At 40.3% G+C, this 18,295-nt stretch overlaps 1 protein-coding gene across 2 annotated transcripts in view; it reads left to right on the forward strand.

The window, feature by feature from the left end:
* Positions 1-16,444, forward strand: part of acsl6 (acyl-CoA synthetase long chain family member 6) — a 25,003-nt gene extending 8,559 nt beyond the window's left edge. The window contains exons 2-21 of one of the 2 annotated variants that reach the window (XM_016256663.1): positions 248-468; positions 1,748-1,862; positions 2,384-2,448; positions 3,062-3,163; positions 3,247-3,346; positions 3,632-3,810; positions 4,210-4,242; positions 4,733-4,784; positions 7,117-7,190; positions 7,280-7,357; positions 9,178-9,312; positions 10,795-10,929; positions 11,006-11,101; positions 11,175-11,247; positions 12,629-12,717; positions 13,875-13,991; positions 14,084-14,227; positions 14,308-14,409; positions 14,492-14,563; positions 15,670-16,444. In XM_016256663.1, the coding sequence (XP_016112149.1) occupies positions 248-468; positions 1,748-1,862; positions 2,384-2,448; positions 3,062-3,163; positions 3,247-3,346; positions 3,632-3,810; positions 4,210-4,242; positions 4,733-4,784; positions 7,117-7,190; positions 7,280-7,357; positions 9,178-9,312; positions 10,795-10,929; positions 11,006-11,101; positions 11,175-11,247; positions 12,629-12,717; positions 13,875-13,991; positions 14,084-14,227; positions 14,308-14,409; positions 14,492-14,563; positions 15,670-15,810 (2,123 nt within the window). In that variant the 3' untranslated portion in view covers positions 15,811-16,444. The remainder of the gene's footprint in view (positions 1-247; positions 469-1,747; positions 1,863-2,383; positions 2,449-3,061; positions 3,164-3,246; positions 3,347-3,631; positions 3,811-4,209; positions 4,243-4,732; positions 4,785-7,116; positions 7,191-7,279; positions 7,358-9,177; positions 9,313-10,794; positions 10,930-11,005; positions 11,102-11,174; positions 11,248-12,628; positions 12,718-13,874; positions 13,992-14,083; positions 14,228-14,307; positions 14,410-14,491; positions 14,564-15,669) is intronic. The other variant, XM_016256664.1, reaches the window with a different exon arrangement.
* Positions 16,445-18,295: the final 1,851 nt, after the last annotated feature.

Genomic DNA, 18,295 nt, shown 5'->3' on the forward strand with positions numbered 1-18,295 from the left:
TGTGTGTGTGCGTGTGTGTGTGTGTGTGTGTGTGTGTGTGTGCATACGTACACGTTCAGAAGCATTTGGGTCAGACAGCAGACTGGATGTTAATGTGTAAGCCATCAGAAGAACCGGAGCGCGGCTGTGTGTTTGTGTTGATGTCCAGACAAACTGTGACTTTGTGCTTTCTGATTTATCCTTACACATGATCATGCATGTTGAATCTGGTCTGATGTGTGTGTGTGTGTTTGTGTGTGTGTGTCAGAGCTCAGCTCCACGCTTGTGGAGAAGATGCAGTCTCGGGATCTGCTGCTGGGTCTTCAGCTGCCTGAGCTGGATGATCTGGGTCAGTTCCTCCGCTCTCTGCCCACCTCCACGCTGCTGGGTCTGGGTGCTCTGACCGCTGTGCTGGCCTACTGGATCTCCACTCGGCCGCGGCCCATCACGCCGCCCTGCGACCTCCGGCTGCAGTCACAGGAAGTGCAGGTAAACCTCGGATCAGGTGTTCAGCGCTGGCCAATCAAATGTGTGACGATAATCATGCTGCAGTCAAACAGACAAACCTCTGGTTCTCAAGCAGGGGCCCGGGACCTTCTGAGGAGCCGCAAGGCTTTATATTGTTTAAAACAAGGTTTAAATACATTTGATTTCAGCTAGTTGCCATTGAAACATTTCACATTTGAATTTAGTTCAACTTGATGTACTAAAATAACTAAAAAACTAATAAAAATTTGTTAAAAACTGTAGCTAAAAACAAACTGAAAACAAAAATGAAAACTAATTCAATATATTAACTATAGTAATATCTAAATGATACTAAAATAATACTGGTAAAAAAATAATAAAACTAGAAAAGTCGTGTTAATTCATTGGTAATAAAAAGTGTAAACCATGTAGAACATTCAGTTACTGGGGTTATGAAATGTAATTATTTGAAATTATTTATAATTATTTAAAATATTTTATTGATTTCTTTTGATATATTGCCTAATTTCTGTAAATAAAAAGTTTGAAAATGAGCAGCTTTGTCATTATGGCAGAAATATTATAAATATAAATGTTTTTGACAGTAAATAGCTTTGGAGTCATAAGCTTGAGAAGCGCTGATCTAAAGGCTTCTGCTCACATGACTAATCATTAGTTATTAATCGTGATGAAGTGTTCATCACATATGTTCCTCCTTCACTAGTGTGCAAAAGCATCCCATGATGCATCTGATGAGCAGAGCTGATATAAACTCACACAGAAGAGAGCTTTCATGAGTGTCACATACGTATGCAGCTCCAACATTATGCCTTTATCACTTCGACGATAAATCATCAAGCTAAATGTGAGTACATGTTTAGACTGGTTCACGCTGTCCTGATGAGCTGTCTTTTGTCTGAGTCCTTTGTGTTCAACTCTGGCTCAGACCTGAGGTTTTTGCATAAGCAAAACATCTGTGGCAGCTGGCCTAAAAACAATAAGATCATCACCATATATATAATTCAATACTCTCTTATCAAACGCAGTTCAGGAGAAGATAATGATAAAATTTCCTGCACTGTAGTCCTCTTGAAAGCTCTCCACATGCAGACGGGCGTTTGGTTTTAAACAATGGCATTATGGTCGAAGATAAAAGCTCTAAAGCGAGCACACAGTCCAGGAGAATGCAAACACGAATGCAAATACGGATGCAAACAAGTACTACACAACCAGTCCAACAATGCATCTTTCATACGGTTAATGAAAAGGGATTTACAGAAGAGCGCCTCCTGTTTTCCAGATGGAGGATGGCGCTCGAAGGTCCATGATGGGCGACAGCTCCACGCTGCTCTCGTATTACCACGAGGACGCCAAGACCATGTACGAGGTGTTTCAGCGCGGCCTGCACATCACTGGTGAGCGTCGCCGAGCAGATCTGCACACGCATGCATGTACTGCCACATCAGTTATACTGGAGCAGGGCATATGCCACACATGTGAACCCCGAGTCATGCAAATCATGTGATGACCAAACAGCATTTTGGGTAAACCTCACAGCGCAGGCCTCAGCAGCCGAATGTCCACATTTGGACACACCATTGACTTTATCTGAGTTATACGCAGAGGTGTGTTATAACATGTTTGGCATACATAAATATAGTGATTAATAATGCTCTAAAATTTCAATCACTTACAGCATAGAAAACAGTTGTTGTAATGATATTTCACAGTATAGTATTTTTGATCAAGTAAAAGCAGAAGAGACTTCTTTCAGAAACACTCAAATAATCGTAGTCATTCCAATCTTTTGGCTGGTAATTTAACTGAGATCCGCGTGAGAAGAGAATAAAGGCCGTTTGAGATGTAGACGTGTTTGAGATGATCTTCAGAGTGGATGAGTGTGACGATCTGACGTCTCTCTGGTGTTTCTGAGCAGGTGACGGACCCTTTTTAGGCTCCAGACTCCCCAATCAACCCTACAAATGGCTGTCCTACAGAGAGGTGAGTTTACAGCTGCTGCTCAATCTGATCACAAGTAGACGAGTGAGACACACTCCCGTTTACAGCTGCAACAGAAAACAATACGGTGGGTTTGACTGCTAAGAGAACATTGTACTTTTTACCAAACTTACGATTTCAGAAGGCTTTCAGAGAGTTGGGTAGGTTACTCTAAAAAAGTAACTCATTGCTAGCTACTAATCAGTGTAGTTTGATTACTGTACTAATTACTCTCTTTAATAAGTATTGCATGACTTACTACTAATTACTTTCTAAATATCATACCAGCCTCGATCAGTTGAGCAACTCAAGGATAGACATGAACCTGCTCTTTTGATTCTTTAAAATAAATCATATAAATGGCATAAATTATTGACCAAAGCATTTAAAGTGATACATTATAACATTAGATGTTAAATCCACTGTTGTTTTTATATAGAATTGTTCTGAAGCCTATACAGAATTTAATGCAATTACATCAGAAGTAACTGTGAATAACTTACAAGGGAACTGTAATTAGATTACAGTAATGCATTGCTTGGTAAGGCACTACAGTGATGTTGATGTTTCGAGCGATGTGGATTGCTGCATGTCTCTGTGGCGGTGTCTCCTGCAGGTGTCCAGCAGAGCGGAGCACTTGGGCTCCGGTCTGCTGTCTCAGGGATGTCAGCCCAGTCCAGATCAGTTCATCGGGGTGTTTGCTCAGAACAGGCCTGAGGTAAAACACCAGACATCAGAACATGAAGCTACCAGAAGCAGTGAACAGAAACTCATGAGCTCCTCTGTGTTCTTGGTTCGCAGTGGATCATCTCTGAGCTGGCGTGCTACACGTACTCGATGGTGGTGGTGCCGCTGTACGACACTCTCGGACCCGACGCCATCCGTTATATTATTAACACAGGTGAGGCTCCACCGACACCACATCCATTCCTTTCTGAACTCTTCCAAATAAAGAATCCAAAAGGGATTTTCTTTGCAGCGATGCCGTAGAAAAACCATTTTTGGTTCGGCAAAGAAGATCAGTTCTTAATAGAACCACTGTTTTCTTTGTGTGAAGAACCTTTTAATAATCTAAAGAACCTTTAAGAACATTTAGTGGTTCCACAGATGTCAAAAATGGACCTTTATTTTGAAAAATGTACTGATGTTGCTGTCCCTCTTTGACGGTGCACATCTTGTTTTTCAGCTGAGATCTCCACAGTGATCTGTGATAAAGCACAGAAAGCTGCGGTGCTCCTGGAGAACGTTCAGCGAGGAGACACGCCGGGTCTGAAGATGATCATCCTCATGGATGCCTTTGACACTCAGCTGCTAGAAGAAGCTCAGAAGTGCAGCGTTCACATCCGGGCCCTCAGAGATGTGGAGGTGAGATGTGTTCAGTTTCACTGGACTGAAGAGAGCGTACAAGAAATTCACCTAAAAATCACAGAAAAGAAAGAAATGATGCTATAATGGTTGGTAAGAAATGAGCTGGTTCTCCCATAATGCATCTGGCGTTGAGCAGAAGGAGTCCAGCAGATGTTTTCCTCAGTAGTTTATCTGACGATCGGTCTGAGAAAGACAACATTCCTGAATGCAGTCTCATGGCAGCAGGCCTGGGTTTGTTCCTTGTTCCTTTACATTAACGGCATTCACGTGTGAGCGACATGAACACCGAACACGCTGCAGAAGACATGAGAATGCAGAATGAATCATGTGGGCCTAGTGTATGGCTTGATTAACGTCTCAGGAAGTTGTTTGTTGATGTCTTGATGTTGTTTTTAGGCTCTGGGTCGAGAGCACTACAGGAAACCTGTGGTAAGTGTGCAACGAGTGTTTCACCAGCACTTATTCATCACAGAACACACCGCGCTTGTCATAGCTGACATATGTTTGAGAGATGTGGGACTGCAAACATCCTACATAATGTGACTTATGTAAAACCATACGCTGTATTAAGGGGTAGCCTGCGATTTATACCTGATTTAACCCATAAAAAGTCATTTTGTTTGTATAAATTAATGTATTTTGGTTGAGTCAGTGAAGTTATTAAATAATGGTTCTGACTTGAATAAAACCAGTTTGAGTATATGTTTAGTTTCTTCAGTGTAGTGTGTAAAAGCATGCGTTTTCACTGTCACTGTTATTTGTCGAGAATCTTGTGTCACGTGACTCATTGACTGCGCAGGATTGGTCAGCAGCTGTCCAGTGATCAGTTTTTCTCAGGATAAATGCAGAAATGTAAATGTCAAGTTCCCTGAGCTGCTATAGTTGACTGAGACTGACGTATGCTCATCTGTTCTTCCAGCCTCCCGGTCCAGATGATCTGTCCATCGTCTGCTTCACCAGCGGAACCACAGGTTAGCCCACACTGTCAAACCTGCAAATATTCCCCGAAAGAGCCCATTTAACCCAGATAAAGGAGTTTTGTTGGTGTAAATGAATGTTTTTAGGTTGATTCAGATGCTAAATGTTATTTCTGACTTGAATAAAACCTGTTCATTTAGATGTCATTAGCATGTTTTGATGTTTTGAAGGTACAGTAACTTTAACCCAGTTCTGCATGTGATGCTAGAATATATATTTTGCTTTGAAAAGATAAATTTGCTTTTTCATATGAATGTATGCGAGCAGGAACACATATCAGTGTTTTGTTGTTTGTACGCTGCCACAAATTTTGCTGCTTTAAATATAAATTATAATGGAATTGGATGTACAAGTCATTTCAACTCATTTTTAAAACCTTGTTCACTGTTTGTTTGGAATATGAGAGCAGAATCCTGAATCTCCCACAATGCAATGCGCCTGACTCGACTTTACATTTCCAGTGCAGTGAATGAACTTGAGCTTTTAACATCTCCTCTTTGATTCATTATTTGATGAGACTCTCAGAAATCAAGAGATTTTTTTTAGACAAAATTGGATTAAAAATTTAAATTTTATTTTATAGTTTATGTGAGGTTCATGAGAGGTAGTTCATAAATAGTTAGCTGGTATTTGATGGTCCAGTTAGCCCCTGCTGGTAGATGCTACGTATATATATATATATATAACCCTATATGCAAACACACAATATCAGTCAAGTAAAACGGAATTTAGTACAAGTCAGAAATGAGCAGCTCCTTCAGGGGAGTGTGAAGTAAATCACCTGCTGTACACACACAAACACCACCTGCACAGCTGGAAATGTCTGTGTGTGTGTGTGTGTGTGTGTGTGTGTGTATGCGAGATTGGGTGACAGTAATAGCAGCACTATAAAAGCGTCCTGTTTCTCACATTGTCAGTGTGATCTGTGCTCATGCAGGCTGATTTACAGTTTTGGCTAGATTCAGGTAAACCGGACCGCTTTTTCACATTCATCTACAAAGTGCAGAAGCAGCGAGAGTGATACTTTAATCCTGGCTATCATACGAGTTTCTCTGAGCTCTGTTCAGGAGGCCATTGTAAGTAAATACCAAAAGAAGCTCGGAGCGCCACATACTTGAACCTTGCCCAAATTTGCTTTCAACAAATCAGATTTGGTGTGATTTTAAATGCTTCGTTACACAGGTTTCTGGGATTATGAGAAACCCAACGAGTGGACTGAAGTTCTGTGTTGTGTGTGTGTGTGTGTGTGTGTGTGTGTGCGTGTGAGTTTGTGTGTGCGCGTGTGAGTGTCTGTGTGAGTTTGTATGTATGTGTGTGTGTGTGCGTGTGTGTGTGTGCGTGTGTGAGTGTGTGTGTGACACTCCTCAGATAGTTCATAATCATCACACGTATAACTGTCCATTCTCATGCGTTTGATCCCACGCTTCTCAGGAGTCCTGATGCTCCTTTCCTCCCTTCTTGTCCTTGAGTTTATCTCAAGAGCGCTTAAGAATTCAGAGTATTTTCAGAAGAGCTGAAGGGAGTGACCGAGGAAGAATTACTGATCTCTCACTTCTGTCTGAATGTAGTTCCACACTTTTAACACAAAGCACGCCGTGTTGAAGATGTTGAAGCTCCATGAAATACATTTTTGAACCTAAAATATATATTTAGTTTTAAACTTTATATACCAAAATACATTTCAGAATGTATTTCAGGGGTAATATATTTCCATCCACAATACATCTTGATTGCAGTCAATTCTAAACTGGGGGAAATGAGACTGCTTGAAATGAAAAAAATATAATATTGTTTTTTATTTTAATGTATTTTTATATTCATTTTAATATTTGTATATATGTATGTATACATATATTGTAATATTAAATTTTTTAAAGTATGTTCTTGCTGATTTTTATTCAAAAGTGTTCACACATGTTGTAGACAACAAATTACGGTTTGCTTGGAATGTGAGGTGAAATATACTGAGGGCAAATATATATTTTAAAAAATATACCAAAATACCAAATAGCCAAAACATATATTGGTAGAAAATATGTTTACCATATCTTAGCAAATATATTTTTGCCGTATGGGCCTGTTATATCTGTAATGCCTTTTCCATAGAGCAAGATTTTATGGCCAAGTGGCTTAAATCTATTAGAGAGTGACTTCATTAGTTCTCCTCTTGCATTCACTCAAATCAGCAGCTGATGTAAAGACACTGAGCGCTAGTGAAGAGAATAACGCAGTGTGATCTAACGCAGAGTACTGTGACGTCACCTCTTTATTAGTCTGCACAATACTGGGCCGCTCTGGCGTGACTCGTGTGTGTTTGTCCTTCAGGAAATCCGAAGGGAGTGATGCTGACGCACGGGAACGTTGTCGCAGACTTCGCCGGCTTCTTGAAAGTCACAGATGTGAGTGTTTTGTGTTCGAATCCCCTCTGCAGTGTGTTGACTGGCACTTATCGGACTAACTGCAGCATTTTCCATTTGTGCCTCTGCAGAAGGTGATCTTTCCGAACAAAGATGACGTTCTCATTTCCTTCCTGCCTCTTGCTCACATGTTCGAGAGGCTGATTGAGGTGAGACGCATGTGAGAAAACGTCTGCATGTTTCCTGTGACATATTCTGATGCAGAAGCTCAGCTCCTTCAGAGCTCAAACACACACACACACACACACACACACAGGTTTGTTTTTATGGTTTATGGGGACTCTGCATAGGCGTAATGGTTTTTATACTGTACAAACCGTATATTCTATTGCCCTACACCAACCCTACCCCTAAACCTACCCCTCACAGGAGACTTTCTGCATTTTTAGATTTTCAAAAAAACTCGTTCTGAATTATTTATAAGCCTTTTGAATTTTGGGGACACTGAAAATGTCCTCTTAAATTACCTTCTCGTTGTAATACCTATGTCATACCCATGTTATTATACAAATTTGTGTCCTCATAAGCCACATAAACATGCACACACACGCACACACACACACACACACACACACTCACTCACTCACTCACACACACACACACACCCTCCAGCACAAATTCTAGCTCTGCTGAATCAGGTTACAGTTTGACTCTCTGTCAGCAGTGCACACTAACAAGGGCATGAAACCACTCCTACGAGCACATCGAAACATGCACTTCCTCTTTCTCAGACGCTTCAGTCCTTATATGACCTGCTGATCTCTATCTCTTAAAGGAGCCACCGGTTTGTTTCCTTAATGCAGTTGAAACAGAGCAGCCTATTGACGCGATCATCACTCTGTGATTCTGTTCACATGAAAACGGCTCTGTTATGAAACACGCACACATGTATTATGAATAGTGAAGTCACGGATTTCTCTGTAGTGCTTTATACAATCCAGACTCTTTCACAGCAGCTTCACAGCTAACAGTCTTAAAATAATGTTTATGGAACATTCTGACAGCATTATTAATATTTGATTTATGTTCTGGTAATGTTGAGAGGAAACGTTCTTAAAATATAAAGAAATTGGTGATTTAAACATCAAAAGAACATTCAAATGTAACGTTCTCATAACATTTCCAAAGTGATATAATGGAATGTTCCTCTAACACTCGCAGTTTAAAACATTTAAAAATTATTCTGAAGTAACATTTTTATAACTTAATAGGAATGTTAGCAAAATGTTCCTAGAGCGCATGGGTTCACAGTAATAAACAGGAAAATATTGATATTTAATATGTATTAATGTTGCAGAAATCATCCATTATGAGCCTTTTTTATTTCAGCTGTAAAGCAGCTCTGCAGAAGACAATAGTGTCATTATTCAGATCAGTTCAGTCTGAGTCTTGTTCTGGTCTCATATTGTCAGTCAGTACAGTCAAATATTTCTGAGTATTTCTGATCACTAACAGTCTGCTGTTCCTGAACTCTAGGCGGTGGTCATCTGCCACGGCGGGAGGAAATATTTGATTTATGTTCTGGTAATGTTGAGAGGAAACGTTCTTAAAATATAAAGAAATTGGTGATTTAAACATCAAAAGAACATTCAAATGTAACGTTCTCATAACATTTCCAAAGTGATATAATGGAATGTTCCTCTAACACTCGCAGTTTAAAACATTTAAAAATTATTCTGAAGTAACATTTTTATAACTTAATAGGAATGTTAGCAAAATGTTCCTAGAGCGCATGGGTTCACAGTAATAAACAGGAAAATATTGATATTTAATATGTATTAATGTTGCAGAAATCATCCATTATGAGCCTTTTTTATTTCAGCTGTAAAGCAGCTCTGCAGAAGACAATAGTGTCATTATTCAGATCAGTTCAGTCTGAGTCTTGTTCTGGTCTCATATTGTCAGTCAGTACAGTCAAATATTTCTGAGTATTTCTGATCACTAACAGTCTGCTGTTCCTGAACTCTAGGCGGTGGTCATCTGCCACGGCGGGAGGATTGGCTTTTTCCAAGGCGATATCCGTCTGCTTCCGGACGATATGAAGGCTCTCCGGCCCACCATATTTCCAGTGGTGCCTCGACTCCTGAACCGCATGTATGACAAGGTGAGAGCCTGACCGCTTTCTGAGCGTCTGCATATGAAAGTCATTGACTGATTCACACAAAGATATTATTTACTAAAGAGTAACAATGCACACAGTCACTCAGGTTGTTATTTGCTTGCTTGCTGTTGCTCAGTTGCATAACTGTGCACAATTCATCAGTTGTACGTACATAATATATACATGTACATATATAGAGTGTATATGTGTATATATGCGTATGTGTGCGAGTGCTCTATGAACAAGCAGAACACACACGAGAGAGTTGTGTTTTACGTTCCTCACATCTGTGTGTAGTTTGGCGTGCATGTGGATAATTATTTTAAGTTTGTATGTAGAGTTACTACTCAAAAATAAATTTTTTAGAAGAGTTAAAACCGTTTTGAATCAAGTGTTTGCTTTTGCAAGATATGTGTGGCGTTTTGCGAGTTGTGTGTGTGTTTTGTGGTTTTGAGAAACTGAGTTTTCAAAAACTGTGTAAGCATTTTTAAAAAACTGAATCTAGTTAATTTACATGTTACTATTTTTAGTTTCTGTTTTTTATTGTGGTCTTCCTGCAGCAGATGTGCAGAGCTCTGACCTTCATAGTGTGTTTTCAGGAGGTTTTGATAAGCAACTCATGGTTTATTAATATTTGCTGTTTGTTTTGTTAAATTATAAATATTTTCATATTTTGAGGCTCTTGAAATTACTGAGTGTGTGTGTTTGTCTGTGTGTGTGTATGAGTGTGAGTGTGTGTGAGTGTGTGTGTCTGGGAGTGTGTGTGTGTGTGTGTGTGTGAGTGTGAGTGTGTGTGTGTGAGAGAGAGAGAGAGTGTGTGTGTGTTCTGGTATATATGGTTTATGAGGACACATGTGTATAATGACATGAGTATTACAACGTAAACATGGTTTATGCTGTTTACACTTCCTGTGTCCCCGTAAACCAAAAGGCTTTAGAAAAAATAAACTGTGTGTGGTTTTAGAATCTAAAAATGGCTGTAGTTTTGTGTGAGGGGTAGGTTTAGGTGGCGGGTTAGTGTAAGGGGATAGAAAACACAGTTTGGATAGTAGAAAATGCTCTGGTTACTAAAGTAACCTTGGTTCCCTGAGACAAGGGAGTGAGCGTTGTGTTAAGGGTGCTCATGGGAAACTCCTGTTAACTCTGATACTGAAGCCTGATTTGTTCATGTTTGTGTAGCTGGACGAACAGATGGCGTTCATGTAATGAGAGCTCCTATAAAGCATGAGCCAAATATGAGACCCTCTCCACTAATGTAGGGAATTAGACAGCGACAGGGGCTGTAAGTCGGCCGACTGGAGCGGCTCGAAGAGAGGACTATGGATGAGTCCCAGGTCACACTCAGCACAGTATGAGGACGAGGCGGATGCAGCTCTGATGCAGTGGTGGTTTACCTTGAGATGAAAGCCTCACATTTGTTCGTGCAGCTACAAAACGTGTGTGCATCATACTACATCCAGCACATCTGTCTCTGTTGTCGCTCAGATCTTCAGTCGGGCCAACACCTCGGTCAAGCGCTGGCTGCTGAACTTCGCGGCTCAGAGGAAAGGGCTGGAGGTGTGCCGCGGCGTGATCCGCAGCGACAGCATCTGGGACAAGATCTTCTTCCACAAGATCCAGGTGCGTGACCCAGCTCCAGTGAGACATGAAGCCGCAGCCGTGCTGATGTGTGACCGCTCGTCTGATCTCCTCACAGGCCAGTCTGGGGGGCAGGTTACGGATGATCATCACCGGAGCGGCTCCCGCGTCTGCGACCGTGCTGGACTTCCTGAGAGCGGCGCTGGGCTGTCAGGTGAGACCCGCCGGCTGTAGCTGCTGCTGCTTAGCGTTAGTGTTTCCTCACGCGGCCGCTGCTCTGTGTGCAGGTGTACGAGGCGTACGGTCAGACGGAGTGCACCGCTGGATGCACCTACACCACACCTGGAGACTGGACGGCCGGTGAGACTCCAGATGCAGCACAGCTTTCATGACCTCCGGCGCATTTAAACAACATTTTATATATCGGTCTAATCACAGCTTGGTTCTGTTTTGTTCAGTTGGTCTAAAAGCAAATAACACTCCTCAAAGAAAAAAACGAAAATAAATATTATTATTAACCTACAACTGCTACCTCAAAGAGCTATTTTTAACTGATGAACATAGTTTTGTTGGTATAAATTGATTTATATAGGTTGGTTCAGTGATACATAATATTTATAACTTGGGAAAAACAAAACAAAAACAGGTAATTAAGATGTTAATAAATTACATGCCTAAAAATTAATTTTTTTAACAGGTTTTTTTTCTGATGTTGTTTTGTTGGTACAAGAGAAAATATGATGCATATTTTAAAAGGCCATCACAATACACACTGAGGTCTAGACGTTGCCTTTATTAACAGTAAGTAATCTAAATTAAACACTGACTAACAAAATATGTTTTATTCATATTAAATCCAATTTTAAGGTTTAAACGAAACCAGGAACTAATGTAACAGATTTGAGTATGGTGAGGTTTAACAAAAACCACAAGGAAGACAAATCTGCACTCATCGCTGCAATCTGAGGGTTTGTTTGAGTTCAGCTCAGATCAGAAATACGCCTTTAATAATCAAGATAATATCCTCCACAGACTGACGCGGTGTGCATTCAGTCCAGCTGAATACTGTGCAGCAGAATGAAGTAATTGTGAGACACATGCTTCAGAGTCTGTGTCCATTGTGTCAGCAAACACACAACTGTACGGAAAGCTCTCCCTCTTCTGGCTGGTTTCTACAGAACACTTCATTTGAGTTTTGCTCTCAGTAGTGAGTCATGTACTCCTGAATCATCTGTAACACACACTGTATTTATGCCTGTTGAGAACAGATGAAACACAGCAGATCATACATGATATCATTCTTTGGCTCGGGGATTGCTTTATATTTTAAAACAGAAGAGCGTGTAAAGAGTTTTCAGTAGTGATATAGAAACACAGTCATTTTACATTTCTGTATTGAAACGTTTGTACAGGTTTGTCTCCGTGTTCATCCATGCTGTAAAGAGTCTGCTGAAACGTGCTAGTGTGCTAATGTCACGTGTTGCTATAGAAAGCACACGGCGAAGGAGTAGAATCAACAAAGAGTTTCTTTTAATAATAAATCCACAAGAAGGAAAACGCTGGAGAATAACATGAAATCTAAATAAGAGATCAGGGCAATCAGGGAGCTAATTAACAGCCGAGGAAACAGATTAACAAGAGAACACAGAACTGAACATGAGAGCTAAAGCGTATCATCAGCTAACTGTGATGAAGTTATGCAGGTGTTTTGTCCACGTTCTCCTCTGGTTTGTTTCTGCAGGTCATGTAGGCGCTCCGCTGCCCTGTAATCTCATTAAACTGCTGGATGTGGCTGAGAAGAACTACTTTGCTGCTAAAGGAGAGGGAGAGGTTAGTTAACACTGTCTGAGCAAACAGAAATCCTCTCAAAAGCTACTTCACACGACGGAAAGAGAAAAGTAGAAATCTGCTTACATTTGCAGAAATGTATTCTCAGTATTCATGCTGATTTTGTACATTTTTTAAAAACGAAATTACTCTAAAATGTCGTGTTCTAAGCACGATGTAGTAATTTCATAAACCCTGCATACATGTGAGTGTCCATAATAATCTATTTCAAAGGGTAAAAATATAGATTTTCATATATAGTGAAATTCTGAACCATAAATATTGTGATTTCCTGGTGATCCTGTCAGAATATGCGAGATACAACAGTTTCTCTCTCTTTTAAATGACATGCTGTTCTGGAATACCTCAAGAATCAAGTCATTTTAATTTGAATATCGCTCTTCATGATGCACAATGTTTGAGAGCAGATTCACAGATGCACAGTGGTATGAAAGAAACAGTTCAGCTAAACATGAACATGTGCTGTAAATGTGCTCACCCTCAGATCATCTGAGATCAGGATGAGTGTGTTTCTTCATCAGGTTTGTAGAAATGTAGCACTGCATCAGTGTCTCAGCAATGGATGCTCTGCAGTGAATGGGTGCCGTCAGAATGAGAGTCCAAACAGCTGATAAAAACATCACAATAATCCACAGCACTCCAGTCCATCAGTTAACATCTGGAGAAGACAAAAGCTGAAACATCCAGCATTAAGACGCTTTTAACTAAAATACAAGTCTATAATCCATAATAACGCTTCCTCCAGTGAAAAAGTGTTCTGGTGTGAATCAGGAGAGAAATCTGCACAGATCAAGCAGCGTTTAAACAGCTCTAAACACATATGAGACACCAAGAGATGCACTTTTTCACTGGAGGAAGAGTTATTATGGATTATGGACTCTATGGTATTTTCGTTAAAAACGTCTTAATGCTGGATTAGTTTCAGCTTTTGTCTTCTCCAGATGTTCACTGATGGACTGGAGTGCTGTGGATTACTTGTGGATTATTGTGATGTTTTTATCAGCTGTTTGGACTCTCATTCTGACGGCACCCATTCACTGCAGAGCATCCATTGCTGAGACACTGATGCAGTGCTACATTTCGTTCACCAAACAAACTAATAACATTTAAAATAAAACATCTCCCGTATTGTTTCTCAGATCTGTGTGAAAGGCCCTAATGTCTTCAAGGGTTATCTGAAGGATCCCGTGAGGACGGCTGAGACGCTGGATGCAGACGGATGGCTTCACACCGGAGACATTGGCAAGTGGCTGCCGGTACGTCAGCCTTTATACGAAGACGATGATGAACGCCACTAAATATCTGTACTCTGTGTCAACATGTTGTGATGTTATGATCTATCCATCAGAACGGCACACTGAAGATCATCGACAGGAAGAAGCACATCTTCAAGTTAGCTCAAGGTGAATATATTTCCCCGGAGAAGATCGAGAGCATCTACATCCGCAGCGAGCCCGTGTCTCAGCTCTACATCCACGGAGACAGCCTGCAGGTCAGTGGCTCACGTTATTAGCGTGTCACGCGATTTAGCAGCGCTGCTGGTTCATAACACCTGAGTGATTGTGTGTGCAGTCGTGTCTGGTGGGAATCATCGTCCTGGATCCGGAGGTCTTACCCTTGTGGGCTCAGAAGAAAGGCTTCGAGGGATGCTTTGACGAGCTGTGTGGAAATAAAGTAAGGCTCACCCTGAACACATGTGGCACAGATGTGCTGCTTTTCTTTTTTTTTGACCACTGTCTCTGTTTCACGTCTGAAGGAGCTTAAGAAAGCCGTTCTGGATGACATGGTGCGCTTGGGAAAAGCTAGTGGCCTCCATTCATTCGAACAGGTGCGTTTGCAACACAGGCCATCGACACGACAGTGCGGTTACTGTTGACTAAACACTCTTTGGTGTGGAAATAACATGTTGTATTTCCACACTATTGCTAAATTAGATTTCCTTTTGAGTTTAAGATGAAGTGTGTCATTGCTGCAGCAGACTAATGAGTGCTTCCAACCAGAGGCCTGTTCTTTATAAAACATCTGAGATGCTGTGACGCGCCACATCTTCTGATCGTGATCATTCCTCTCTGGCTGATGTGGTTCTTCAAAAGCATTTCATATGATGATAATTTGATTAAATCATCTGAGATTACTGCGCATTCTTGTGTTCAATGGAAAGAGCAAATTTATTGATTCTCAAAACCGTGATCAGCAATGCAACGGCAAGACAGAGGTGTAACGACATCAATAATTGGGCAAAAGTCATATAAACACACACATGTACTCGTCTAAATTGGGACATTGCATCAAATTCCTGGACTTCCATTGTTTTTATACAGAGCTATAAATATTATAATGTAACCCTAAACCACACACTTACCCAAACATAAAACTTTCTGCATTTGTAAAACTTTTAAAAACTTGATTTACTTTATACCATACAAACAAAGATGTCCCCCAAAAGGAAGTTTTGGGAGATTTTGTCTGGTTTAAATCACAAATTTGTCCCCGAAATATTATTAAGTACGCAGCAAAAATCATTTAAAATAAATTAAATGTAACTGAAACTGGTGTCTGTGTTCACTGTTGTTATTATTATATTATGCTCGATCCAGTGTAGTTATTATGGCCCAAAACAAGCAGATTGCAGTTCGGTGCCAGAAGTTGCACAGAACATTATGCTTCACATTTAAAACAGTCAACAATGACATGCTTACACTCTTAAAAAAAGTTGTTTTTCACAGCAGTGCCACAGAAGAATATTTGGTTCCCCAAAAACTCTTAGGGAACAATTCTTAAAATAACTACTTTTTTCTTACTGTGAGGATTTAAATAATCTAAAGAACCATTTTCCGTGGATGTTAAAGGTTCTTGATGGAACCATCAACACAGTGTGCATGTAGAGTCCTGCTTGATTTAATAATCCACAATGATTTCTTTGACTCCTGACAGGTTAAAGACATCCACATCCATAAAGAAATGTTCTCCATACAAAACGGATTGCTGACCCCCACTTTAAAAGCCAAGAGACCGGAGCTGAAGGAGTATTTCGGGAGGGAAATCGAGCAGCTGTACAGCAACATCTCCATGTGACCGCTCGTCTTCAGCAGATGAGGACAGCCCATCATTCCTTCACTATTTGTTCTTCGTTGAAAACTAGCTGGCACTAAATGCTCCGAACGAGCCACGGGCGCCGAGGCCGAGCATGAGCTTTACTCGCTGTAAGAGTATTAAACGAGTAATTCCCCCTTTGGCTGTGAATGTCAACAGTTGGTGTGCCTTTAGAAATGTGGCAGAGCTGCAACCAAATCGAGTCGTCCTCCAAAAGCAGAAGCGGTTCCAGCTAGCATGCATGCTTCATTCGTTCTCCGGTGGGCAGAGGAGGGCAAAGGTCACCCGTGTCCGTTCACCTTTCCTTTAGCGGTCTGAAGGGAATTCGATTGGCAAAGCCAGCACATTTCCAGCTAAAAGCCATGCATGCTGTGTGCCGGCGTTCCAGCATTGACATTCCCAGGCCCTTGAGACATTTTGCATACAAACCTCCTGCACAACATTCACTATAGGATGCTAGTCTATGTAGTAAAGGTCTTCAGATGTGTGCGAGCACGTCGTACAGTCTTGGGCCGACTCGATGGACCAACTAGCTTTTCAGTTCCTTTCCGTCCCAAAGTATTTCAATAGTAGCGTACTTGTTGAAGAAATCTAGATGTGAAACTATTTAAGCAACGGTTTGAAGTGTAGAGAAACCAATAAGATTTGAATCTGCTCTTGAATGATATCAGAACTTTATCTTTGTATTTCATGAGGGGTTATGAATGGGGACGAATCTGCAGAGATGTTCATTTATTCTCGGTTACTTTAGCTTTCGTTTTATGGCTTTAAAACATGATGTATTTCACCTGCCCCCTTTCAGTCTGCCTGTTCGGCCTCTATTGTGTTTTTGTCCGTTAGCTAGAAAGTTGTTGACTTAATTTAACGATCAGGGTTGTTCCGTTACTCGTTTATTTATTGCTATTGCTATCAGAGGTTATTCTCCATTTGGATGCTCTTTATGCTTACAGATCAACACAAGTGTACATTCCTCCTAATTTCGGTCAGACTGAAGTGCAATGCCCAACGTCTGTCTTCACATCAGTACGACGTCTTCAGAGTCTCTCAGTCAAACAGCTATTAGACAGTCAGAACGTGTGAGCCTTACACATTTTGCATTATATTTAAATTTGAAGAAAAAAAAGCAAGAGTTTTTTTTTTTCCACGGTTTTGACCAACAGTTTGTTGTTTGTGTTTTGGTTACTGAATCTGTTCACTTGCATTTTTTCCTGATAATAAAGTCTTTTATGCGCATGTACATCTCTGCATATACACAAAAATAGTGATGAGTGTGTGCAAAATATGTAAAAATAAAGAAAAATTCTTTGTAATTCTATTGGTCTATATGTGAAGCCGCCTCGTTCAAATCAGAGAAATATGACACAATTGAGTATATTGATCTGACCGTTCAAACGGTTTGCTATTTCGTGACAGAAGCTTCCACAGTGAAACAGAATGACAGTGACAGAACAAAAAACACAGATAATAAAAAATAAATAAAAAATAGAACAAGTAAATAAGGAATAAAAATATAACAATCGACAGTTGTATGTACAGGTAAACCACTTTACATAAAGCATTATCATCATGAGCAGGAACAAAACTAGACAACAGAATGAGTTGACTAATCAGCAGAATGAAAGCATCATAGGACAATCAACCACATCCCAAAAAACAACAACAACAACAAAATGAAATCAAACACTTGTCTGGTCACCAGATGGCAGGGATCTGGCCTGCTCTTCTGTGCAGCTGAACAAGCAGTCAGATTTGTTCAGGTGACTCTGTGGTGAGGCTTCTTTAAAAGAGAGAGAGATATATATATATATATGTATCTCCCCAGAATAAAATCTCTGCTACTGCTCTCCATGCTCGAATCGTACATTTAATACGTGACAGTCGCATAAGTTCTGTACTGGAAACCAAAGTTTGTTCATATTCAGAACCTTCTTTAAATACGAGCGGTTAGTGTCCTACAGCTACAGTTTCCGTTTATAACTGTGATTATGTCTGTCATAATGATTTTTTTTCTTTGATAACATTTGTCGGTGTGACGGGAAAATCCCATTCATTCCCAGTCCTAAACTGTTTACAGGGGATTCACAAATGTTGTCTTCTCTTCAGAACAACATCATAAAGCAGAAGCTATGAGTAAACCCCATACTATTGACTTGACTATTCAATTGATTTTTAAATCAATTAAAATAAAAGACTTGTTAAAGAAACTAGTTAACCACTTGACTGGGTACCCTGGTCCGAGGCTTTTATTGATCTGTCCCATGAGAATGTGGACGAGATGATCAAGGTGTGTGTTCTGTGTTCAGCTCAGCCATCCAAGTCCTGTTTACCTGAACTAGGAAATTAAACTGAATAAGGAAATTCTGAAATCTCAAAAACTGCTTGCCACTCTCTTATTTAAATAATATATTTTAAATATGTTATACATTTCTAGTCGTGTCCTCTTTTGGAAGACCAAACAAAGTAGTTT

This window comes from Sinocyclocheilus grahami, unplaced genomic scaffold (assembly GCF_001515645.1).
Source record: "Sinocyclocheilus grahami isolate Dianchi unplaced genomic scaffold, SAMN03320097.WGS_v1.1 scaffold1458.1, whole genome shotgun sequence".
Classification (NCBI taxonomy): domain Eukaryota; kingdom Metazoa; phylum Chordata; class Actinopteri; order Cypriniformes; family Cyprinidae; genus Sinocyclocheilus; species Sinocyclocheilus grahami.